The 25051-nt window shown below is 53.2% G+C and overlaps 1 protein-coding gene across 5 annotated transcripts in view; it reads right to left on the reverse strand.

Annotated features, from left to right (window-relative positions):
* Positions 1–19599, reverse strand: part of WASF2 (WASP family member 2) — a 28911-nt gene extending 9312 nt beyond the window's left edge. Inside the window, exons 1-5 of one of the 5 annotated variants that reach the window (XM_031595012.2) lie at positions 19464–19599; positions 6049–6202; positions 2088–2222; positions 1422–1575; positions 219–336 (exon numbers count right to left, since the gene is read on the reverse strand). In XM_031595012.2, the coding sequence (XP_031450872.1) occupies positions 219–336; positions 1422–1575; positions 2088–2222; positions 6049–6178 (537 nt within the window). In that variant the 5' untranslated portion in view covers positions 6179–6202; positions 19464–19599. Of the gene's footprint in view, positions 1–218; positions 337–1421; positions 1576–2087; positions 2223–6048; positions 6203–6352; positions 6507–19448 lie in introns of those variants that run through there. The other 4 variants (XM_090124340.1, XM_031595014.2, XM_031595013.2 and 1 more) reach the window with 4 other exon arrangements.
* Between the last annotated feature and the right edge of the window lie 5452 nt (positions 19600–25051).

Raw genomic sequence — 25051 nt, forward strand, 5'->3', positions numbered from 1 at the left:
GGAAAAACAGATTAAGGATATCCTTGTTGTCTTCTTTTTAATTAACAGCGATGAAAGTAAAGCAGATCAAAACTTCTCTGAATTGATCCCCAAAGAGCTTAAGAGAGTAAACCTCACTTTTGGATAGCAACTTTGGAGCCCACCGTTCATTAACGCTTTCCACCTCCTTTCCCACCCCGACATGCTGCTGAAATGGCAGAGATCTCCCATTTCCTCACCCTGTGCTTCCGCTTCTCTTTCATAATATCCTTGGTGTCCTGAAGCATTTTCTCTTTCCAAAGGTCAAAGAAATAGGAAGGATCTGTGTAGAATTTAAGTGCCTCCTTGCCATCATCCCTAGAACAGGGAGGAGAAAACACACACATAAAGAGGCCAAGTCATGCAATTGTTTGCAGCCCAAAGAAAATAAAAGCCACCAGCTCAGACAACAGATTAAAAGTCTGCAATGAGAAGGTCAACCTCTCTGCTCTCGCCTCTGTCCTCCGTTTAAAAATAGGCAGCAGACCCACAGCAGCCACCACTTGTCCCAGCACTCCCACTTGCCATCTCTTTCACCCTCACACAAACTCTGGATTTCAGCTCCTGAAGAACTCGGCTGCTCTGAGCAATCACCAGGAGAGCAGCAGGTCTCTCACTCCAACTCCCACTTGTTTGTGTTGTATTTTTGGTGTGAAAAAATCTTCTCCAGCCCGGGAACCCTAAATCAGACCGGCAGCGTCCTTGAAACTCATGTGTGTGTGCACACTCACTCTCCTACTTTGCAGTGCAGCCGCGTCTGGCAGAAGACAGCTGCCTCCAGCTATCTGTAATTACTTTTTACCTGTTCAAAAGATATTTATGGATGTGGGCTAAGTCTCTGTATTCTGACCCCCTTACTTCTTCTATGGACAAGATGAAATGGCACAGCAGGACCGCTCGGGAGAAAGGTTCACAAAGCCCACCTAGGTCACATCAGATGTCTCAGGCCAGGCATGGGAGGCCATGGGAAGCATTTCCAGACCTACAGGAGCCTGCTGCACCCACCTGAGTGAGAGCCACACACAGATGGATGCTCTGCAGTTTGCACTGCGGCTTTCTGGAAAGAAGCCACAGGGCTACAGTGAAGCACAAGAAAAATGCATCATCTGCACAACACCTAGCATGTTTATGCAGTGCAAGCCAAGCCTTGCCCCAAGGCAGTCACAAAAGTGACAGCAGGTAACCAAACGTATAATTTTCTAGCTATGCTCATTTGTACAGCCTCAAAAGCAAAGTTTCATGTAATCCAAAGGATGGAGATTTCCCGCTGGATCTCCAAATCTATTTCCAATTAAAGATGGCTACTTCAGTACATCAGGGGATGGGAAATGACCGCAGCTGGCTGGGAGGAAGAAGCTTCCTCTGTCAGGGAACAAATGCCTTTGGAGGTGTTGTGGTGTTACCTATAAGGGGAAAGAATGTTGAGAGGTGGAGGAGTATTGCAGGTCCCATAGGTTTCAAGGACAGGCACTGGCAGAGAATCTCTGTCGAAGAGCTTCTGGTCCTGAGTAGTGGAGCTTTTGAAGGCCTTCCTGGTGTTAATGCCCTGCAGGGAGACTGTAAAAAAGAGAAAAGAGCAAGTGAAGAGCAGCTTGACCCAGGCCAATGGCACTGAGGATCAAGCAGCAAACATCTGATTTCAGCTGGAGTTCTTGGCGTGCTTAGCACTCCTTAAGCTCAGGTTCCTTTTCCCACAGATCTCTTGGGAAGCCCAGCACATCTCAGACCATGCTGTGACAAGATCTGCTGCTGCACAGACATGGCTTGAGAGCCGCCAGTGTGGTTTCAAACCCCTGCAACCAAGACTTGGGAAGTCTATGGCTACCCAACTGCTGAAGAACAAGCTTCCACGCAGAGACCTGCTAAAAGCAAGTCTCTCCTCAGCCAGATGGATGCCTACATGGCAGCACTGGGCTTTTGGGGAGGGGTGAAACAGTCCCTCCTAGTCCAAGAGAAGACATTCTAACACCAATCACAGCACCATGCTCATCGTAGGGCCACGAATCAGCCACACTCAAAGAGAACCTTCACTACGCTTTGTCTGCAGGGACTGTGCTGCACTCCATTACCTTCCTCCTCTTTGGGATCCAGCTGAGTGACTTTGACTTGCAAGCGGTCAACTCTCTCGACAAGAACGCTCACCCGGGAGGCAAAAGTGTTGGCTTGAGTAAACAACTCTCCAAATATGTCTTCTGCAAATTTACCTGCAATATTAAAGCGACCACGTTATCCTCACGAGCCACATCAAACCACATGCGAACATGCGATCTCCCACTTTGTCTTCTTGAAGAAAGAAAGAAGAATGAACCATGCTTCTTTTCAAGTCTGCCAGGGTTGGGTGCAACATCCAGGAGGACAACGCTCCCTTCCACCAAAACCTGACATTTCTGAGGGATCTTTAGGCCACGAAGAAACAACTGAGACATACTTTCAAGTCAGTATTAAAGTAATGAAAAAGAGGACTGACAACGTAACAGTGGTCTGAATCCAGATGGGTCTGTAGGTCCTTTAAGATTCACTGCTGTTCTGTTTATTAGACAAGACAACACAGACTTTTATTGCTCTGGAGAAGCTCAAAGGCTCCTGGTCTCCAGCAGGCCTGCCTCCAGGGTAACTGGCACATATTTACAAGCTCAAAGAGCTCTGGAACCAGAGAGCAGACCCAGTCCTTGATCCTAAAGCCTGAGCTATAACCACAGACAAAAGCACTGACCCTTTTGTTCCTTCAGGTGGCAGTGTCTGAAAAATTGATGCATTCACGTTTATTCTAAATCAAAACCAAAAGGGAACTTCTCCAACAGGAATATTCTCTCTGTAACAGCTTGGGTTGCCCAGTGGGCTGTGATAACAAACATCATCCATCGTTTGGATGGTGAGAGCGCCTTGGGGCTTGGATCAGAAGCTCGCTGCACCACTTACAAGCCTAACAAAAAGATGTCCCCTGTCCTTAAGACTTTAAAATCTACATATACAAGGAGAGATGACCACAGGTGGACAGAGATGAGTGAACTGAAAGAAAAAGCAGCTAAAAGGAGCATCGTCCTTAAAGCTCCGCTCTCCAGCATAACCTGAAAGTGGGAACCCCAAATAACCACGCAGAGGACAGCAGTGATGGGAACAGACTTGGCACTGACAGCAGCCAGGCCCACCGAGTTTCCACTGATGGGAAACATTTCCAGCCACGGCTGCTGAGCACGAGGCTGCTCCCAATCAGCTGTGTGGTTCTGTAAGCGCACCATCGTATGGTCAGCAGTTTGTTCTGGAATCTGTTACTCCCAGAGATCCTCTCCGACATTCAGGAAAGGATAAGCAGTGAGAAGCCAAACTTTACCAGCAATGTTGGAAAATGAGGCTGTCTGCAACGAGTCACACAGGAAAGATCCCTTCCTATGAAGCACAGCAATGGCAGCCACCAAAGCCTGTGCAAACCCTTCCAGCAGGGCTGAGCTGACACCCATACCAGAGGTTGCTCATTCCTCCCCCTGTTATCAGTGACTTGTTCACAATGCCATGCAGTTCCCCTTACACCGCCAAGCACGGAGAATGAGGCAGGTTAAAAATCAACCTCCTCCACCCTTTCTGGTGGCAGTGCCAGTTTCAAGTGCCTGCAGAAGGTAAATGCTGGATGTGAACTTCAGCTGACCTCCTCCCTCGGCTCTCCTGGACAGCACTGATTCCCACATATGCTCTGCTAACAAGCCCAGCTCTCCCCAGTCTCCTGGGCAGGACTGTAGCCCTGGAGACCCAAGGGCTGGATAGCTCTCACTGCAGCCAGGTTCCACGAGGCACCCTGTGCTCACCATCAGCACCAGCTCTGCTGTTTGACCAAAGGAAGTGAACACTTATCTCCGTGATAATTTGTTGCCCCTCCCAGCAATAACTCATGAACTTGTAATTTGGATCTGTGTTAACGAGAATTGAGAATCATTTCCAAATTTCACAAGGAACTGCAACAAGTAGAAGGGAAGATACCAAGTCTTTGGCTCGTGGTGCTGAGTTTCAAGGATAAAATAACACAAAGAGCATCACACGTGGTGTCCTTAACCCTGTAAGGAACAGGGATGGTCTGTGTTCCCTCACCTGTGTGAGTGCAGCAGTCCTGAGTTAACATTCAGGATCTTGCACACGCTTTGGTGCTCCACGTGCAGTTTCAGATGGGGTAAGGCAGAGATTACTTTTTGGTTTAGTTACGTTGACTGTTGCAACAGTGCAACTCACAATCAGAATTACCTTTGTCATGCACTGGCAGGAAGACAGACAGTGTGATTCAATGGGTCTCTCCATCTTTAGCTCGTGGATTTTATAACACTGCACAGCCAGCTTACACAGAGAGCTACCAGCTGTGATAGTAACGAAGGGTAAACTCACTGGAATATGAAAGTTTGACAAGATTTATGTTTGCATCTTTGTAAAGAGACTGCGGTGCAGTAGGCATGGCTGATTATTCACTTGACAGAGCTGTCACAGCCTACTGAACCTGCTTCACATTCCTGCAACGCTCAGCGTACGAAGTAGGAGTGGATTTCTTCCTCCAAAGTAAGAGAGGGGGCAGGAGTTTGGTCACCTGGGTGTGAGAGCTCTGCAGCAGTGAGTCTAAATAGCTTCATTTAAAACACTGCTGACCCCAGGGATGCGGATAAGGGATGGTGCTCATCATCCCCCCCTGCATGCCCTGCTCCCCCTTGTGCAGAGAGGCACGCAGTGTCAGCTGGAGCCATCTCTCCTCCAGGAACCCGGCTGCACACACCTCCCTGCACCATGCAGACATCCCAGGGCACCTTCCCAGGAAAAGAACCCAGCTGCAATTTGGCTCCCAGTGCTTTGCTGTCTCCGCTGAGGCAGACACAGAAAAGCTTTGAATATCTGAGCTGTGCAAAGACGGCCTAAATCTGCAGGATCTCACCGGGGCTCTGTCACACTAACCCGCCGCATGCCTTTGGACTGGGATTAGCTTTCTCTGCAGCTGAGATCTGCACAGCTTTACTGCCTCCTTCCTCCTCATTTCACATGCACGAGATGGATTTTCCTCGCACTCCACAACCATCTTGGCTACCAGACCCACCAAATTACCAACAAGGTGAGCGCATGGACAGGTCCTGTCAGTGCAGTGCCATTTCCACAGCCCAAAACAGAACTTGGCACCGACTGGCAGCCATCACAGGCCCCAATTTCAGTGGCAGCCACGGTTTTCACTGCTGGAAAGAGACTGTAGCCGAGGTTCTCCTGCCACATTAGGCAAGGAGCTTACTTTGCAGAGCAAGCAGAAGCGCTCGCAGACACCACCGATAAGCTCAACAGTATATTAGTTTGATTCTCAAAGACTTGCTTCAAGGGTAAAGGTGGCTAATCAGAAGCCAGAACATTTCAAGAGAGTATGGAGCCATCCCACAGAGACCACAATTAACTCTTCTCTCCTCCCATGGCATGCAGGCCCACGTTTTTCCCGCGGCCTTTCCAAGGCTATGGGGCAGCCCACCGGAGAGCTGAGCTCGGTGCTGCCGTCTGAGCGAGCAGCCCTGAGCCCCCAGTGCTCCAAAGGCAATGCTTGGGGACTTTGGGTCTTCCAAGGTAGCAAACAGCAGGGGCAAACAGGCTGCTTCTGCACGGGCACTTTAATTATCTTTCATTAAAAAGAAGACTACTTACACGCCATAGCTTCGGCACAGTCAAGCTCCATTTAGTAGCGCACGCAATTAGAGGCACATTCTCTGACACAAGATCCTGGCTGCTCTGAGAGCCTCCCATTTTACAAGCCTGAGTTGTGCTCCATCCTTCCATCTGCAGCTTCGCCGCAGCCTTGCACACACGCACGCACACACATGCGCACACCCCCTCCCCAGTTTCTTCTAGATGGGGAAGGCAGTGGGACCAGGGATATGAAATTAGCATCGGATTTCTTTAGGAAAACATTTTAGCATTACCCGGGGAAGGCAGATGGGGGAGAAATAGGAACACAAGAGTAGAAAGGGAGCTAAATAAAGAGCACTAGCGACTCCTGAGGGCAACGCGCAGGCTCGCCATGGTACTCACTCAGGCTGCCCAGCTGTCGAATGACATTTGCCAGGGTGATGTTGGTCATGCATTCCAGCTCGCTTCGAACGCTAGGCAACGTCTGACGGCACAGGTGCCTTGGCTCAATGTTCCTCGTTACTAACGGCATGGTGGACCTGCTTCAGGCACTGTTCTGAAAGATGAAAAACAACCCAAAAAAGAAACAGGAAAGGATTACTCAACCGCAAATTCCAGGCACACCAGAACCATGGTGTTCGTTTTTCCTGCTCTCAAATGGCTTTATTTATAAGCCTCCTTTCCCCCCCCCCCCTCTTTCCCCGACCTTATAATACTGGCTCTTCAGAAATAAAGATCCCGCTGTTCTGTGACTTGCAGTGACAGCAAAGTCCCACCGGCTCAGGTATGGAGCAGAGATGGAAAACTACACAGCTTCGCCCACACGCGAGGTGCTGCCGGCATCGCCGCCGCCGCTCCCTTCCTACCCATCCGCAGCCTCCTTCCTTCCCTGCTCACACACAGCATCTCAGAGAGCCTGAAAACCCTTCTTCTGGAATTTGTTAAACCGGAGAGCGATGGCTTGGCTTCAACCAGAGGACGAGGGCAGGAGATGGGGGGGAACAAAGCGCGGCTCCTCCCGCAGCGGCACAACGCGGCTCTGCTGAACAACAGGAAGCGCTCGCAGCTGACCAGGAAACTTTCTGCTGACTGTTCCTCATCCTGCAGGCTGCACCCAACGGCCCTCAGGAAATCCCCCAGGGCTGAGGTTTACACTGGGCCATTGTTTTTTGTGCTGGGGGTGTTTAATGGTAAGGGAGCCCTAAGCAGGACAAAGAGCTTTCGGGCGCAGGTCAGCCCTTCCAAGAGGCAAAACTCTCCTTTGCCAACAGGCTGAAGTGTCCAAGCAACAAACATCCCTCTTGCAACGCCTGCCCCTGAGATGGAGGGATGCCTGGCTAAGCAGAGCTCGGAGCAAGCAGTGCCACAGGCCTGAAATCTTCAAAACTCAGTGAAAGCAAATACAGCCCAACTTCGTGATTAATTTAGAAGGGGAAAGAATCACTTTTCTAGGTCAGCTGAGGAGCAGCCCAAGAGAAGCAGCCAGCTCCCATGTGATAGGCATGCTGATCTGCTTGGGCTGGGTGTAAAAATAAAACAGGAAGCTAACAGCTTGGGGAACATGGCTTCCTGTCACCAACAGCAAAAAACCAAGAACCATAAAAAATCAGCTGTTTGCTCTTGACTTTGAGCCACCCTTTGATAGTCTCTGTGGCAGCTGGCAGCTTATCTTTGAGGTCCAGGAGTCCTTCCTGGATGCTTTTCTATCAGGGTGTTAAGAGGAAGAAGTGGGCATTATCCCTCCTAATTACCTCACAAGCCAGATTTTGAATTGCTAAATGTGACCCATTAAGGCAGAGGAGTTGGAGTGCTGCAGCACAGGGCTATCTCCTGGACAAGCAGATGGAGGATGCCATTTTGAGCTAGGGACTGCATGCACACAGCCCTGCACCAGGGCCAGGGCCCCAAAACCATAAACCTCGGAGCAGAAGGGAGCAGGGTTTGCCTCCAGGTAAATAAAAGCTGTGCTTCTCCAAAGACTGAGGTCTGTGCTGCTCTTCGCCGTGTCCAAGCGCTGCAGCAGCCACTGTAACTGCTGAGATATTTAAAGAACAGGGTGAACCAAGGAAGGACTCTGACCTTCGCTTCCAAACACCCCGTGTTTTATTGATTACAGCCCAAGCCCTGCAATCTTTTGCCAGCTTTAGCGCTTTAAGCCAGACAAACTTTCCCAGCTCCCCCCAGACTGCAGTCTGCAGCTCTCATAAACAAGGCAGCATTTGCAGGCTGCCTGCATCGAGCTTCTCCCTCGTGCTCCCCAGGGCTCGGTGGGATCTGCAGAGCTGGGACAGACACTGAGCCTGGGCTGTAAGGGGGAGAGATGCAAGCGTGCATATGGAATAAAGGGAAATAAAATAAACCACCACCACCACCAAAAAAAAAAACAACCACAAAAGGTGATAGGTGTGCTGGGTCAGAGAGAAGCACTCGTCTCTGCATGAATATAGAGAAGAGGGCAGAAAAATGCAGTAACACCCCCAAATACCCATGCAGAAACACCAGCCTGAAGTATGCCTCTACCTGTACCTTGTCTATAGTTTCCCTACCCCCAAAGTGCTTGGCTTCAAAGCCTGTTCTGCAACTAAAGGCAAAGAGTAGCGGTGCAAATCGCCTCTTTACAACAGCACTGCACAACTACAGCACGAATCTGCACCAGTGCAAGACAGCCAGCAGCGATAAGGGCTAAGAAAAACACTCCCTTTATAGCCTAGCTCATCCTGGCAGCCACCCCCACCCTCCCAGCACAGCCTGCCACACTCCACTGCAGAATCAAGAGTTTCGCCCTTGTGATGGCTCCGACAGCACAGCAGTGCTGCTTCTTCCCAAGGCAATAGGGCCGGCCCTGCTGCCCCCAGCCCCAGCCAGGAGCTGGCAAGCAGCAGTGAGACGTGAAGGCATTAACCCTGCAGAGCACTGGAGATGAGTGAGGCAGGAAGGATGGGATGGCAGCAGGCAGACAGCCCTGTGCTCCTGCAGCAGCGCCGGGATGAGGCACTGAAAGCAACTCCCCATCTCAGCTTTGAGATTTCAGGTGTTTTCACAGCACGGAGAGAGGAAATCAGGGACCTCCAGAGCCCAGCAATAAGAGCAGTGCCCCCACAAGAAGGAGCTTCCCTGGTGGACCTCCTTTTTCCCCCCATCAGCCTTTGGTGGGAAGGTATAGAGATAACAGCTAATGGGCTCCTGTAAAACCTTCATGCCTCATGAGTAGGTGGGACAAAGATTAATAGTCTGGATTGGAAAATAAGTGGTGTGTTTTGAAAGCAGCAGCCGGGAGGGGCAGGAAATAAAGCGTGGAGAAGGGAGAACGTCTGAGAGCAGAGGGAGAAGGAGGAAGCAAAATGCTGGAGGCAGCACGAGGTGTGCAGCTGGGGGCAGGGGAGGGACACAGCACACGAAACAAGGAAGGGACAGACAGAAAAAAAGCTTTCCAGGAGGTTCTTGCTTTTATTCTTTAAGAGAATCATTAAGAAACTGATTGACAGCACACTACCAGCAAGGGCCATCCAAAGCTGCTTTCCTTTCCATAGTCAGGGCATGACAGCACAGCAGTTTTCCACCCCAGCTAGCCAGAGTGGTCATCAGGCATTAGTCCCTGTCACGTAACCACTGCAGACCATATATTATAACTAAATCCTGCCATTCAGAAGCAAGTTAAATGAATTGCGAGGCCAAAAATAAAATAAAAACAAACAAACAAAAAGAAAAACCCTTATCTTTTGGGCAAAGAGAAGCATTTCCACGTGCTCATTAATGCTGAAGATCTGATTTGTTGTAACGCCCGTTCGGGGTGCAGGGGGCACAGAGCACCTCCCCAGCCTTGCTGCAAGCAGGGAGGACACAGAGTATGGTAAAAGCAAAGTGCCTCTATGAAACTTGGCTGCCTGCAACAGATTTGTAATGAATATGGAGAAAAAAAAAGCAGGGCATCAAACTGAAAGCAGCTCGAGCTGTGAGTGAGAAAGCGGAGCGTTCTTTGCTGGTTGGAGAGTGGAAGGGAATCGCTGCTCCTGTGCCAAACCCACCAACGTCAGGGCATCCAGAGATGCTCAGAACGCCCGTCCTGCTACCTGCTGTGCTGCACACCTTCTCAGGAACAAGAAGGAAGGGTTTGTCTCAAGTGAACCAATGTTTTTTTCTCCCTCTCTTGTAGCAAAACATCCCTACCTGCTCCAGGCAAGCATTTCTTCTCCAGTCTCTGAGCCATGGCCTGAATCACAGAAGGCTCCAAGCCTTGTCATGACAGCAGTGACTAAAAACCAAGGCTCCAAGAGCCCTGTTTTCCCCTTGGCCTCCCCCCACGTCCAGCAGGGCACTGCCAGCATTCCTCATCCTTTCCCCTCTCTCCCAAAGCGCTTACACACACATTGCTGAGCGCCGGGCTGCTCACAGCCCTAAGCCAGCCTGGAAAGTTTGCTGAGCACGACAAAAGCTGTGCAAGGCAAGATCCCCACTCCTACATTCCTAGCAATCCTCCAGCCACAACTGGCACCTCACCATCCTTCCCTCAGCACCTGTGCCGCATGCATGAAGCCTCGGACTCTTCGCATTGCTGCAGGAAAGCAGCATTTGTGCACAGTGCTGCCTATCCGAGTCCCTGTACCCAGCACAGCAAGCAGGAACGCCTTGCTCACCACATTTTAACACCTCACACACCAAATTTTAAGTGCATTCTGACTGTGGCAGTCGTTCCTGCAAACGCTCTCGAGGTGCTGGGGAACAAGTGTGGCAAAGCACGGGCCGGGAAAGGGAAAAACAAGACCACAGCGTGCAGTTTTTGCTTCTCCTAATCCAGCACTTTGAGGGAAGCACAAGGTACATTTAAGACAAGCACGCTGCTGTAGGGTTTCTCATTGACTGCTCTCCCCAGGAGCTCTGCTGTAGCGGATCACACAGGAATCCTGGTTCTGGATTAGAATCAAGCACAATTGGTTTGCTTCACACACGAGCCGCCGCTCTATAAAGCCCTCACACAAAGCCACGTCTTATTGACTATTTTTAATAAAGAGGGCCGGCACAGTAAAATTGGACCATTGTTACAAACAATAAAGGAGACAGACTTTGATTACAAGTATTGGGGAGCAATGCAGGGATGTTTTCGGATCGAGCATTTGCTTTCCAACGCGAGTTCTGTCAACTGAAAACAGCAACTCAGAGCAAATAGTCCTTAACAAGCAGTTTGGAGACGAGCAGAAAACAGCACTGCACAGCAAGAGAGGAGCTGCTTTCTGCATCTAGCACAGGCAGCACAGCAGTGCGGGGAAGGCAGGCAGGGCTGCAAGGTGAGATGTGTGTGCAGTGCACACAAAGAGCTGTAAATAACAGCCCAGCTCGACACAGAGACCTGGCAAGGTTCTTCTCGCCGGTATCTGACCGGCCAGCATAGCATTAGTGGGAGTCACCTGGGTAATTCCCTGCTCAATGTGACACACCACCTCTCAGATCAGGGACCATCTGCAAATAAATCTGGACCCCGGCAGTGATATCATCTGTCACAGTGTCTGGTGCAGCACAAAGCACCTAGGGAGGACAGAACCCATTTTTAGGGAAGGGGAGGAATACAGAGCTGCATTTTTTGGGTCCATGGGGGTGAGCAGTCGCCGTGCACACAGTGGGGCTCACAACAGTCACAGCCTGGACATGAGCAGGCAGTGAGGGCAAGCATAGCAAGAGCCTTGGAGAGAGCCTTCCGGAGTGCCCATGGGGGGACGAGCTGCAGCAGCAGGCTTGGGAATGAGGGAGGAAGGAGATAATCAGATCTGAAATTCCCATCAGTATGAAATGAGACTTAACTCAGGAGCTTGCCAACGCAGACTGACTGTTCTTTCTAATGTCTGTGACAACTCTGCCTCAAATTTCAAGCTTCTCTCAGCAGTAACTACTCCCCCATGCAGCTGTAATGGCCAGAAAGAGACTGGCTTTTATGTAACCCCAAAAGGCGAGCAGAAAGGGAAGCAGCAGCCACACACACACATGGAGAACTGGGGGGGGGGGGGAAATCAGCAGAAGGCTCTGCTGAGCGCTCAGGGCGATATCCAAGCTCACAATGCAGCCACAGAGAAGTGGGATGCAGCAATCAGAAACGCTACGCTTCCACACTCAGAGAGAGACCCAGCAATCAGTGCTGCATCCGAGCAATAGGGAGCAAAATTATAGAGCAAACTGCCATGCGATGCCACAAACTCCATCCTGCCAGCTGTAACAAGGATTCATTCCCAAAAACGCGTCACGGGCTCATCTGTCATTAAGGGCCCAGCCTGCCAGCAGCTGAGCAGCAGTCAGCAGTGAAGGGCAGCTGCAGGGCTGCTTCCTTTCACAGTGGTCTATTCTCCCCATGAGCCGCAGGGGAGATGCACGGTAAATCCCCACCATCTCCTACCATTGCAGTGTGCAGGCTGCTTCCTCACCCCCAGCACACACAGCTTTCCCAGAGCAGGACCAACCCAAAGCACGGCTTCTCCCTGCAGCAGGACCTCCAAAGCACCCTCCATGTGTAACCAACCCACTCCAACCACCAACCCCACAACCCAATTGGGGTGCAATGCAGCAGCGTTACCAAAAAGCCATGCAGACAAATGGCACGGGGGCAGGAGCAGCACTGCACTCTTCCAGGGCTATGTTCTGACATTGGGAAGCATCAGCTCTGCTCTCACAGAATAACAGCATTGTACAGCATGCCATGGGGCAGCAAACAGCCACGTTGCTTTGTTGGAAAGGGACTCGCCGGGTGCTGCTGCTACTGGGGAACACACAGCCACCCCCCCATCCCCCCTCCCAGGCCTCTGCCTGGCTGCAAGCAGAGCCAGCTGGCTGACCTCGACATTTTTCACTCCTGAAACCAAGCTGTTGCCCTCACGGATGCTTTCATTCATTTAGCTGACCAACATTTTAAACAAAAAGGGTCACCCAGTGCTCCTATGGGGCACGGGCAGAACGAACGCATCGAAATGGAACTCTAGGAGAGATGTGCCAAGAGAAAGGCAGTTTAGTTCAATTAAAGAGAGCTGTCAGAGGTTTCATTCTCAGAATACGGAACTATTGATTAAACAGGAATTAAAGCTCAGAAACAGAAAGGTTTCAAGGTCTTTGCTGTGAGGATACACGTCAGGAGGGACACTGGGCTCCTTCAGTGCGCACTGCTCCGGCTTTGATGCCTCCTAGGAAACAGGAGCAGAGCACTCCCCATTAAACCTAGGAGTGATTTTGGCAAGGACACAAAGTCAGCAGCAATGCAGCCTCAATCAACAGGTAGCTTTGGTGTGCTCAGGGCCAGAGGAGCCCCTCTGAGGTTCTCACTTACCCCAGGAGCACGGAGGCAGCCGCGCCGTGGTGACACCTGCAAACTCCAAATGCATTTCAGCAGACAAACCCCAGCTCAGCCCCCACTCCTTTAACACACGCTCAACTCTTTGGATTAATGGAGGAGTGTAGGAACAACCCGGTTCCAAGTGTTTTCTATACAGCTCAACTGCTCTTTCAGTTTCCACTCACGCCTGGATAATTATATCACAGCTCCGAGTGCCCCCACCCTTCTGCTGCACTTGGGGAATACTGCAAAGATAAGTCTTTTCTTAATTATTAAATGTAAATAGCTCATTAAATATAATCCAATTACTTTAATTGTAAGAAAAAGGAAGTAATTACAATATGTACATGCATTCTTGCCTGAACATTTTTGAATATCTTAAACGAATCTTTGCAGCATTAATATTTTAAGTTAACCTTTGACACGAGCAAAAATAAAGAGAGAGGCCCTGATGTTCTGCAGGAGTGTTGTGTGTGTGCTGGGATTTCTGTCACAAAAAACCAAACTAAAACAACAGGACAGCCTGGAGCATCTGAATTGAAACGGTTTGCAAAGGGCACCTTAATAAAGTCACAATAACACGTGAGATTTTTTGACTGCAGGAGGCAGAAGTGCTGTGTGTGATGCTGCATTCGGAGCCCTCATGGGGTTTTTTGGGTGTAAGGAATTGAGAGATGGAGAAAGGAGATGGATGGAGGGCAATGCATCCATCCATGATGGGGAGATGAGCCCCTCAGCCCATAGACCCCAACCCCAATCCTGGGGTTCTGCTTCCCCATTCCAACAGCTGCTCCAGCAGTGCAGGGATGGATCTGCCCACCTGGGCACATTGGATGTGGGGTTACACAGGTGGCCATCAGCCTGAAAAACAGCCCTGGAACCATCACTGCTTCCATGTTGTGTTCGGAGCAGTGACCTCACCTCACCTGTGCAACCCTGGGCTCTACCCCCAAACTACTGCAGAGAGTTTGAAAGCATCACTTCATTGTGCTGATCTTTGCGGGAGAGATGAGGCTGCGTTAGGGATGCTAAAGATACAAGTGTTTCTATCAAAGCTGTGTGATAAGCTGCTTTATGGAAACCTCCAACTGAAGGCAGACCCTACAAGTAACCTTGATACAACATTCATCCTCAACAGGAACCCAAGGGCCGTCCCATGCATGCTGTGTGCCTCCACCTGGAAAGGGAAGTGGCTGCTACAGAAGGTAAAGGTTTGACACAAGCAGCATTTAGAGCCACACGCCTTCCTCCAGCACACCATTGGCTCAGCAGCTGTTGCCATTCAAAGAGCAGGATCTGGGTGTGTGCACCGTTCTTTCTTTTTGTGCCTGGTTGGTTTTTTTTTTTTTTTTTTGCAGCTGCATGGCCAAACCCTACACATGAGCTGTGTCTCTTACGGTGCACAAAAGCAGGGTGCCTGAAAGGAAACTCCTCCTGCTCTGGCAAGCACTCAGCACACTGTGCTGGGCTAAGGGGTGGTCGGGGAACTTTCACCCATCCATTCAGCCAGGGAGGCCGTTCCCCCTCCCTCTCAATTAAATCCCATTTTTTGCACTCCATGCATGAAGCACGGCCACGCCAATACATCAGATATTGTGGCTGATAGCCTTCTCTGAATGCCACTTCAAGCCCTCCAGCACGGAGCCGCCTGAAAGCAAAGCATCATTCATTCTTTGAGCAGCAGAAAAAGACTTTCGCCGTGCGGAGTTGAAGCGAGGCTCTCAGAAAGAAGGAAAGGGCATCCAGTGAAAGAGGAAACGAGAAATTAAAACCACATTCAATCTTATTAGCGGTAATACAAGAGGTCAACAAAGTGCTCTGCAAAACTGTGCAGTGTGAGAGAGCAGATTTAGGCAGAGCTCACTCCCATGCAGTCACACCAACCAGCCTGGCTGCTGCGCAGGGAAGCAAAGGCTGTGAGCAGCTCTTGCATGGAGCCAGATGGAAGGGCGAGGGCTGGAGGCATTACCTCATGTATGCTAACAGCACTGGGCTGGGAGGAACCTTCCCCCTCCTCCTCCTCCATCTGAAACGTTTTCTCTCTCTCTCGGGATTTCCAGCATCTTATAAGCGAAGCCTCTTTGAAGCACCGCAAAGTGGCGTTGCTCATCATTGAGGTAATGATAGTAAATAAGCTCCAGTATTTTGTTGAGCCTTTTCCTTCTGCTTTACAAACAAAAGGTCAGAATCATTAGCCCAGTTTGATGAGGAGGAATGGGAGCTGGCAACGTTGCTCCGGAACATCACAGGAAATATCAGCAAGCAAACAGGACACAGAACCGACACTGAGAGCCACTCCAGCATTGGGGGACATGGACCAGAGCACAGCCAAACTGTGGGTGAGTGCAGAGCAGCAGTCCTGCCCACTGCCCTCCTCCATCTGAAGGAATGCTACCATTCAGATCCACGTGTGGCAAGAAGAGGATCTTTGCTTCCTATGGAAACTGGCCAAATGAATGCATCACCGTGCGCGTGGAATGGGTGCCTTCCATCAGGAAGGTCCTCTGACTGCAGCAGACAATGCAAGAGAAAGGCTCAGCTCTTACAGAGGACTTCCCAGCAGAAACCAAAGTGATCAGCCCACGGCTCAGGTTTGGTGGAGATCTGTGTGTGCTGTCCCTCCCACCCCCTGCAGCACACCTTACCGAAACCTCCAAGCCAGCAGCCATCTCAGAGCCGCAGTGATGGAGAGCAGCAGCCTGCCATGTAGAAACTAAGCCTTAAGAACAGGTGCCAAGCTCTGCCACCTCGCAGGCAGCTCCTATCCTACTCTCCAGGACCACAGAATGGCCAGGGTTGGAAGGGACCCCAAGGATGATGAATCTCCAACCCCCTGCCACATGCAGGGCCACCAACCTCCACCTTTCATACCAGCCCAGGCTGCCCAGGGCCCCATCCAACCTGGCCTTGAACACCTCCAGGGATGGACGGGGCATCCACAGCCTCTCTGGGCAGCTGTTCCAACACCTCACCACTCTCTCCATGAAGAACTTAACCACAGCATCCCATAAAGCCCCACACTTCTCCCACATGCAAGTCCAGGGCAAACACTCTGCACCACCTCATTGGAACACTGAGCTTGAGATCTGGGAAGGGACTGCTGGGAGGAGAAAATCCTGCTGCCCTTCAGCCAGGGAAGCAAACCACGCCTGAAGCAGGACCAGGCTTCATTCCAACCCCGTGCAGAAGCTCCTGTTCACATTGTGCCCTTTGCAGTGAAGCCTCCCCTCCTCACAGAGGAAACGCACGGCGTCCTGATTGCACAGGGTTGCAGAAACACAAAGGAAGTGAATGCCACCAGGGTGGTTCTGCTCTGAGCAGTCATTTGCTTATTACCCAGAAGCCACCTCCACGGTGTTTATAAATACCCCAAATATTTAAATAAACGTTAATCTGCTGTAACCAAGGGCCTGATCTCACAAATATTTACCCTTGTGCAGCCGGTACAGACACACAGCTCCTTCCTAGGGCTCCCAGAGGAATGCTGCTGGATGCAGCACCCCATCCTGCTGGATACAGCTGCATCACCCAGGGCTAAGCACCACCAAACCCACTGCCAAAACAGAAACCCTACACTGAGAATGAGTCTGGAAAGCCTACAAAGAGCAGCAATCCACAAGGATCAAAGCAGAGTCTCGCACTTGTTGGGACCTTATTTATTACAGTCCATCCATTTGGTGGGAGCGTTCATCTTCACCTTTGTTCACCCATCATCATTTCAAACAAACAGACAAAAAAAGCTGAATTTACCAACGTAACCATGAGCACATGAGGCAATCAGTGCAGTTTTAACCCCTCCACCCACGCTCTGTGATTATCTAAGCTTTGTGAATGAAATCAGCTTTTCCTAGACCAGCCCAGAAGAATGAGATACATCCCAAGTATGCTGAGAAACTGGGCTGGCAGTTATCACAGGGGTTCTATTATTCATCATGAATCACCACTGCCTGCAAACACCTTCTGAACCACGACTCCAAAACGCACCGTTGTGCTCAGCATGCTGTGTTATTCACGAAGGAAGCAGCCTTCTGTGCTGCTCCAAAAGAACACAGAGCTACAGCAAGAAGCACGAGTGAGCCCATGGCCAAGGGGAGGAAAAGCATTCTGCTGCCCCTTTGGTTACTTAGGGTTGGGAGCAGAGGTTGAGAACAGTGAAATGAAGCAGGACCTTGGGAAAGCCTGAGCAGCAGCACAGAACTTGGAAAGGGTGGAATTGGGGGAATTTGCGTTTTGAGCTTGCTGCAAAGCAAGAAAACAATGAAAACCACATTTAGGCTTTAAAGCAGTGCAAAAGTGCAGTTAGGAGGAAAAGCTGGCACTCAGTTTGCAATCAGAAGGCTTTTCTCTTACAACTCACATTACGTACAGCAAGGGAAACCTGCTCTCATCTGCACACAGCCAGGCTTTAGAATCACAGACCATAGAATGGCCTGGGTTGAAAAGGACCACAATGATCACCCAGTTCCAACCCCCTGCTGTGTGCAGGTCACCAACCAGCAGACCAGGCTGCCCAGAGCCACATCCAGCCTGGCCTTGAATGCCTGCAGGGATGGGGCATCCACAGCCTCCTTGGGCAACCTGTTCCAGTGCCTCACCACCCTCTGGGTAAAAAACCTCCTCCTAATATCCAACCTAAACTCCCATCACCAATACAAGTTGATGGGTTGGAAGGTAGAAGGGCTGAGTTTGATCCCTGCAGTCACCAACCTGCACAGAGATGGTCCACCAAACACCAGGGTTAGGTGGCTTCTAAAGCATGGGCAACACTCTCTCATCCAAACTCTGGAAGCACAGCCCTCACAATGGCAAAGGAAAGAAAACAAAAGCATACTGCTTACTGCACCCGAGCTCTGAGATCAAGCTTGTCCTTGGCTGTGATTGCAAGCAGACTGTCAAAACCACTCTTATCAACGCGCTGCCTGTGTTTTCAGTGGGTAGATGTTAGCTTTGGTTTGCTTTTAACTAAGTTTTGGATGAAACTCTATCAGTTTTGATGACAAAATCCCACTCGAGGTCAACATGAGGCAAACCAGAGCAAGAAACGCTGCTGTGCAGCGCTCACAACTCATAGCAACCCATCCTGCAGACGTCCCACACTGATGGAAAACACAACCAGTCCCCCTCCTCATGTGACCGAGCTCACACACTTCACTACTTCCCACAGAGTAATGCTATGCATCAGCTCTGCCACAAGGAAACTCACACACACACACTGCTGGCTTGTCGTGTCCTTTGCTCCCGACTTTTCCGTTCTCACAAGTCCCAAGGGAGGACACACGAGTGTGAGGGTCTGCTAAACCACAGCCCTGTGTGAAGCAGGTGGATTTAATACAACTTTATTATCACTGATCTTATTTCACATCCACTAACATCTGCAGCGCTGATGGCTTGATGTCACCGCACAAATGAAGCTCCTGAAGGCCAACTTGGTGTTCAGAAGCAGGCATTCTGCTGCTCTCTTAACCCACTGTATGGCCCCACCAGCAGTCTGATCAATGGGAAAGCATGCAATCCTGCTGCTGCTGCTAACGAAAGCAGAACAGCAGTGCCAAATGTGAAACTTACAGAAGGGATAAGCAGAAGCAGCTCTCTGGGGTCAAATAATAGCTAAGAGGGAAGAGCTGCCATCCCTTACCTTTCACCAAAGGGCGTCTGCTATTTGTATCCCAAAGGAGCAGCCCCAACACGAGCCTAACTACCAGTGAGGCACAACCCTGAGGACATTCACCAGCAGCTTATTCCACCTCTGAAAGGAGCACGGGCTGAGGTCACTGCCAGGTCAGTGCCTTCGACCAAACTTCCCCACCAGATCGCATGAGAGCTTTCAAAGCTTGTTTAGAGCGTGAGAGGAGGGAGCATTTCCAACACAGCAGCCTGACCCCGACCTTTGGGACACCCCTGGGGGGAGGGGGTCACTGTGGGGGGGGGTGAGGGGGGTCACCGTGTCCTTATGGGGCTCCCACACCTCCAGGAAGCGTTAAGGAAGGAGGCACACGGGGTGACAGCACAGCACCGTGCAGCAGCAGCAGCAGCCAGCTGAGCACCGGGCATTGCTCTGACACGGGGAAAAGCCCGGCAGGCTGCTCGCAGCACCGCTCCCTCGTGCTGCCATGCAGCCACGCAGCACAGCCCTGCCACAAAGGCTGCCCAGCACCACCAGCCCGACCCCCCCGACCCCCCAGCCCTCGGTCCCAGCCCCAGCACGGGCTCACAGCGAGGCCTGCGGGCGGCCCCACGCACAGCCCCGGCCCCCCCCTCCCCCGGCCTGCCCCCCCCCCGGCCCAGCGCAGCCCCCCTCCCCGCCCCGCCGCTCCCGGTTCGGAGCCGTTCAGCCCCCGGGGGCGGCGAGGCCCGGAGCTCACTATGTGGCAGGAAACGCTGACCGCCTCAATGCGAGAGCTCACTATTTAGCAAGGGCCCAGCGGCCCACCCCAACGCCTCCGCCGCTCTCCTGCGGGACGGGGCGGCCCGAGAGGGCCGGAGAGCCGCCACTCACCCCTCTCGCACTCACCCCGCTCCGGTGCTGCTCTCTCAGGCCCCCCGGGCTCGTTACCACCAGGGCGGGCCAGCCCGGCCGTCCGCCATTCCACAGCTCCCCCTCCCTGCCCTGACTGGGCCTGGCCCCGCCTCCTCCCGGCCGCCGGCCCGCGGCGCCATTGGATCACCGCCCAGCGATACGGCCACGCCATTGGTTGAGGGCGGCTGTCTATCAAAGCCGCCCTGCGCCACTTACGTACGAAACTGGAGCAAGAGGGGAACCCCACCCAAGGAGTCGCGCAAAAAGAGTAAACAGGGCGGAACGTACCACGGGGAGGACGGGACGGGGGGGTCCGGGAGGCTTTGGAACGCGTCCCCGCGACAGGAGGGAAAGTCGCGACTCCACGAACGGTTACAGCACTTTGAAAACACGTCTCTGTGTTCTGTATGGTGAAATCACGGCAAAACTCCGTGCGGCTTCGGAGGAAAAGCGTCTTTTTTCCACCCTCCCCCCCTTCCCTCCACCTCCGAGAGCCGCACTTGGGTGTTGCCTTTCGCCTCTATGGTCTGGCGGCCTGGGAGGAAAGTTCCACCTGGGGGAGTGGGGGTGTCACACCAGGGCGGGGGTCGGGGCAGGGACAACGGGGGGTGGGGAGGGGGACGACAGGGGGGGTGAGGCTGGGGGGTCTTGGAGCTATGGGCCAGCCCAGAGGGTCCATGTGAGCCCTGGGACCAGGCTGGGGGTATGGGAGCTGGGGGTACCAGGTTGGTGGTACCCAGTGTGGGGGTATTGGGGCCTGGAGGTACAGGGAATGGGGGTACTGGGAGCTGGGGGTACGGGGGGGGGGGGTTGCTAGGGCCTGGGGTACTCAATATGGGGGTACCAGGCCCAGAGGGTGCCTGGTATGGGGGTGCCTGGTATGGGGATGCCTGGTATGGGGGTACTGGGCCACCAGTACATGGCACTGAGGATACCAAACTTAGGAGTACTCAGCACAGGGGTATCAGGCCCAGGGCCACCCAGCTTTAGGGATATTGGGTCCTGGGGGCACCCAGCACTTGACATATTGAGCCCTGGGAGTACACTGTATGGAAGTGCCAGGCCTGGGAATAGCCAGCATGGGGGCACAGGGCCTGGGAATAGCCAGCATGGGGACACGGGGCCCAGAGATACCCAGCATTAGGGGTGCAGGGCCCAGGGGTGCCTGGCACTGGGGATGGGGATGCTCAGCATGGGGATACCAGGCCCAGAGTGGCTCAGCATGGACATTAGGGTGGTGGTACTGGGGGTACTGGGCACAGGGGTACCCTTGAGCCTTGCTCACCATCCTGCCGGTCCTCAGCAGGGTGGTGGCAATGCTGGGGACCCCCCCTCTTAGGTCTGCACACAGCACGGGTTGCTATAGAGCAGTAATCCTCCGCCTGGAGGAGACACCCTCGAGGGGGAAAGGAAGAGAGAGAACAAAGATTTCCATTGTCCCAAACTGCGGGAGCAAATACTTGATCAAAAATTAACAGCGTGGTGCACCGCTGCCGCAGCGCTTCTGTCTGTGCACCTGGAGCATTAAATCTTTCTTCCCCTGCCTGATTACAAACAGGAACGCTGGGTTCATTTCTGCCTGGAGAAGCTGGAAGCGAAATGAACGGTGTGAGGTGCAGGCAGCTCTGCTGGGGGCTTTAAAATGGATTGCTCCCAAATCCAACCAACCCAGGTATTGCGGTGCTGGGCATCGGGATCTCATCTCCACCTCTGCCTCCTTTCACACCTCCCGGTTGAGATGGGCACATGCACGTGTTGGAAGTGGCTGATTCTCACCTGTTTTGCACCTCTCTCACATGCACGGCGCCCTGGGTTGGGATGCTCAGCTGCAGCCCCCACCCATCAGCAACATCCACGGGTGCAAGGACGGGGGTGGGAACGAGGACGGGGCCTCAAGGCACAGCTGGAGGCTGTGGGCTCCAGGTTTTCCAGGCTGCCAGCCAGCCGTTGCCTTGAAGAAGATCTGCTTCTATCTCAAGGTGTCACAGCCTCAAGGGAACCACCTAATCTGTATCTGCGCTGCAACCTTTATCTCTCCCCGCCTGTGTGAGAGGCTCTGTTTATAGCTGCCGAATAATACCTGCTAAATTGCAGGATCCAGCCCCCCCGCCGTACCCCCTGACACTTGTTTCTCTGCAAGAGGGATGCTCTCGCCTGCCAGGTGCTGTTTTCTGGAAAGAAATGATGCTCTGGGGGCCAGGGACAGGCAGCCAGGCTGCTCCTGCCTCTCCCCTGGGTGGGCTCCAGCAATGTCCGAACCCCCACTCACCTAAAAGGGCCCTTCTCCACATTGCTGCCCCTCTGGCTCCATCCCACCCCTGCTCTCCTCAGCCTGGGCTTTGCTCCTCATTAAAATCAGACGGTATCCAGCAGATCCAGCCTCATCTTTCCTCACCCCACAGACAGGGATGAGCAGAAATCCTTGGCTGAAGAGATGAGCTCCCAGCTTATCTTGTGCTGTGCTGCCCAGCCTTGCGTGGGGCCGTGGCCACGTCCTCACTCAGGGATGCTGGGGGAGGGGAAAGGGGGGGGAACATTGGGTGCCTGTCCCCAGCTGGCTGCCCCTGTGCTGTCCTTGCACACAAAATGGCTGAGTAGAACACAGCGTGAAGGCAGAGCGGCTCCAGCTGCATCCCTGCAGGAAGGGAGCCAGGGCTGGCAGCACCAGAGCTGCAGAGATTCTCTGGAAACAGACACACAATGACATGCTTTGGGCTTGTCCTGCTTCTCTGCTTCTCGTGAGTCACAGCCCTACCAGCATCAATCTGGGCTGCAGAGGGAAGCTGGGGTGCACAGAAGGTGTGGGGTGCACAGAGTGCTTGGAGTGCATGAAGTGCCCAGGGTGCCTAGGGCTTGCAGGGTGCATGGGGTGCAAGCAGCATTTGATGCACGTGGGATGCATGAAATGCACAGGATGCATGCTGCACTGAGTGTGCACGGAGCACATGCAATGCATGAGGTGCCCGTGGTGCATGGGATGCAATGCAGCACATGGAATGCACGGTGTGCCCATGGTGCGTGGATTGTATGGGGGTGCACATGGGATGCGCAGACTGTCCCTGGTGCATGGGATGCAATGCAGCACATGGTGCCCATGGTGCACGGGTTGTATGCAGCACATGGGGTGCGCATGGAATGCACAGGGTGCCCATGGTGCATGGGATGCAGTGCAGCACATGGGATGTACGCCGTGCCCGTGGTGCATGGGACACACAGGACACACAGGGTGCTGCTGGGCAGCTCAGCAGCGGGCAGTGGCTGTGCTGCTGACATTTACTAATCAGCTCTAACCTCGGCTGCACACCCGCTCGTCTCGCTTGCTGTCTTGTCTCCATGGAGACTCCGCAACCTTTGCTCACTCGTTAATGGTATCTCAGCAAACGAAACTCCAACGCCACCCAGCCTTCCCCTCCCGGCCCCGGCGAGGGGGAGCATCGCCCATGGGAGCCATCCTCCCGCCACCCCGCATCCCATCCCCTCCTGCAGCCGGGGATGAAAGGGACGAGGCCTTGCTAACGAAGGGCTGAGCCTTGCTGGGCCGAGCCGAGGGCAAGTTCTGAGGGTAGGCAGGAGGAGGAGGGCGAGCGGCATCCTCCAGAGCTGGGGATGCTGGGGCTGCAGCAGCACTGCTGCTTCCTGATGGATATATGGAGCACAAAGCCCCGGGCAGCAGCCATGCATGGGGTGCACCCCGTGCCCCCACCCCAAAGCTCAGATCCCGCTCTGTCGCCGCCGTCCTGCTCTCTCCGGTTCTGTTTTCAAATTAACATGGGAAAGATGCCCATTACCTGCTTCCAGATAATGACTATGATTAGGCAGAGCTCTGCTGCCAGCCGAGATCTGAAGGATTTCTGTGCACTCCAGCAGCGCTTGCCGGTGCAAAAACAAGAGCAATAAAGTGTAAATAAAAGACTAAAGAAAATAGCGCGGTCCATCAGTGAAAGGGTGAGCAGAGGCAGCTCCAACGCTGGGCTTTGTGTGCTGTCAGTGGTTCCAGCCCCATCGCAGCCCAGGTGAGGTTGGAGCTGGGGCTGCCCCACGCCCACACCCCACATCTGAACCCGGATCAGCCTCCGGTTGCTCAGAACTGGGAAAGGGGGGGGGGGTTGGAAAGAGGGAAACAATAAATAAATTGAGACGTGCGCTTGTTTGCAGTGGGAAGGAGTAGGTGAGCTGCAATGTAATGAGCAAGGCTGGCCTTGGGGAGCTCCTGCCCGGCAGGAAGAGCTGTGGAAGGGATGAAAAAGCCAACGCCATCTCCAGAGATCTCTGCACAGAGCGCTCCCGCCTCAGAGCCTGCACTATGCTGGTACCTGAGATGCCCAGCCCTGTGCCTTGGGGCTGGTGGGCTTTTCTGCTCTCCAGAAGGATGCTGGCAGCACCACAGGGCAGGGAGCAGTGAACAGAGACAATGGGATGGGACATGCTGTGCTCTGCTGGCTGTGTGCCCCCGGCTCAGCCACAGCATCCTCCTCCCTCTGGGCAGGGTGGCAGAGCCCTTGCCAGCCCCACAGGCTCTCTTGTGGCCCAGTGCAGCGTGACTCAGCTCAGCCTTCATCCCTGTGAGGATGAGGACCAGGACACAGCAAGGGGACCGTGGGATGGTGATGTGGTGCACCCATGGGCACATCCACAGCACATTCGTGGCACATCTATGGGCACATCCATGGGTGCATCTATGGCAAATCCACTGTGCATCCATTGCGCATCCATGGGTGCAACCGTGGCACATCCATGGCACATCCACTGTGTATCCATGGCACATCCACTGTGTATCCATGGCACATCCACTGTGTATCCATGGCACATCCACGGCACACCCACCCTCCCCCAGCTGCTCCATCTGACTCAATCATTCAGGGCTGAGCTGGCAGTGGGGCATCGCTCACCTCTGGCCCTACATTACCCCAGTGGGAGGGACATGAGAGCCACGGGGCAGCCCCCACATCCCCATCCCAGGTCAGGTCACCGTGGTCCCATTTCCTGCAGTCCGTGGGCGAGGCGCAAGGCGCAGGGCAGGAGCTAATCTCTGCTCTGATTAGGCACAGTTCCCAGCAATGGAGGTTTCTTCCTTCTTCTTCTTCTTTTTTTTTTTTTTTTCCCTTCTCCCCCCTCAGTGATAACAAATAATAATATAATCCCCTTAATCCCTCCCTGAGGAGCCGGCGTGCACACCGAGACAGGAAGCGCCGCGCTTCTGCCACCGCTGATAACTCATAGCAGCCCGGGCCCTTGGAAAAACAAGCGGTGGGGTTGGCACCGTACCCCATACAGCTCCCACCCCAAACCCCACAAGGACCACAACCCATTGCCAGCCCCATGTGGGCACACCTGGCCTCGCTCCTGCCTGCTTCCTACAGGACAGGGCCACCATAACCCCGACAGCTCTAACCTTGTAGGACCCAGCTGCCCTCCCCGACGCCTCGATGCCCCTACAACCCTCCTGATGCCTCTTGCTTCCCCTGCAGAGAAGCCCCCCCAGGGGCTGGGCACCCCTCAGCTCCCCATAATGATGGGGATGTGCTCCGAGTGCCCCCACCCTATGGGGTCAGGACCCCCTGTTGCACCCCCAAAAGGAGCAC

The sequence above is a fragment of the Phasianus colchicus genome, chromosome 24 (genome assembly GCF_987193195.1).
Source record: "Phasianus colchicus chromosome 24, bPhaCol1.hap1.1, whole genome shotgun sequence".
Classification (NCBI taxonomy): Eukaryota; Metazoa; Chordata; class Aves; order Galliformes; family Phasianidae; genus Phasianus; species Phasianus colchicus.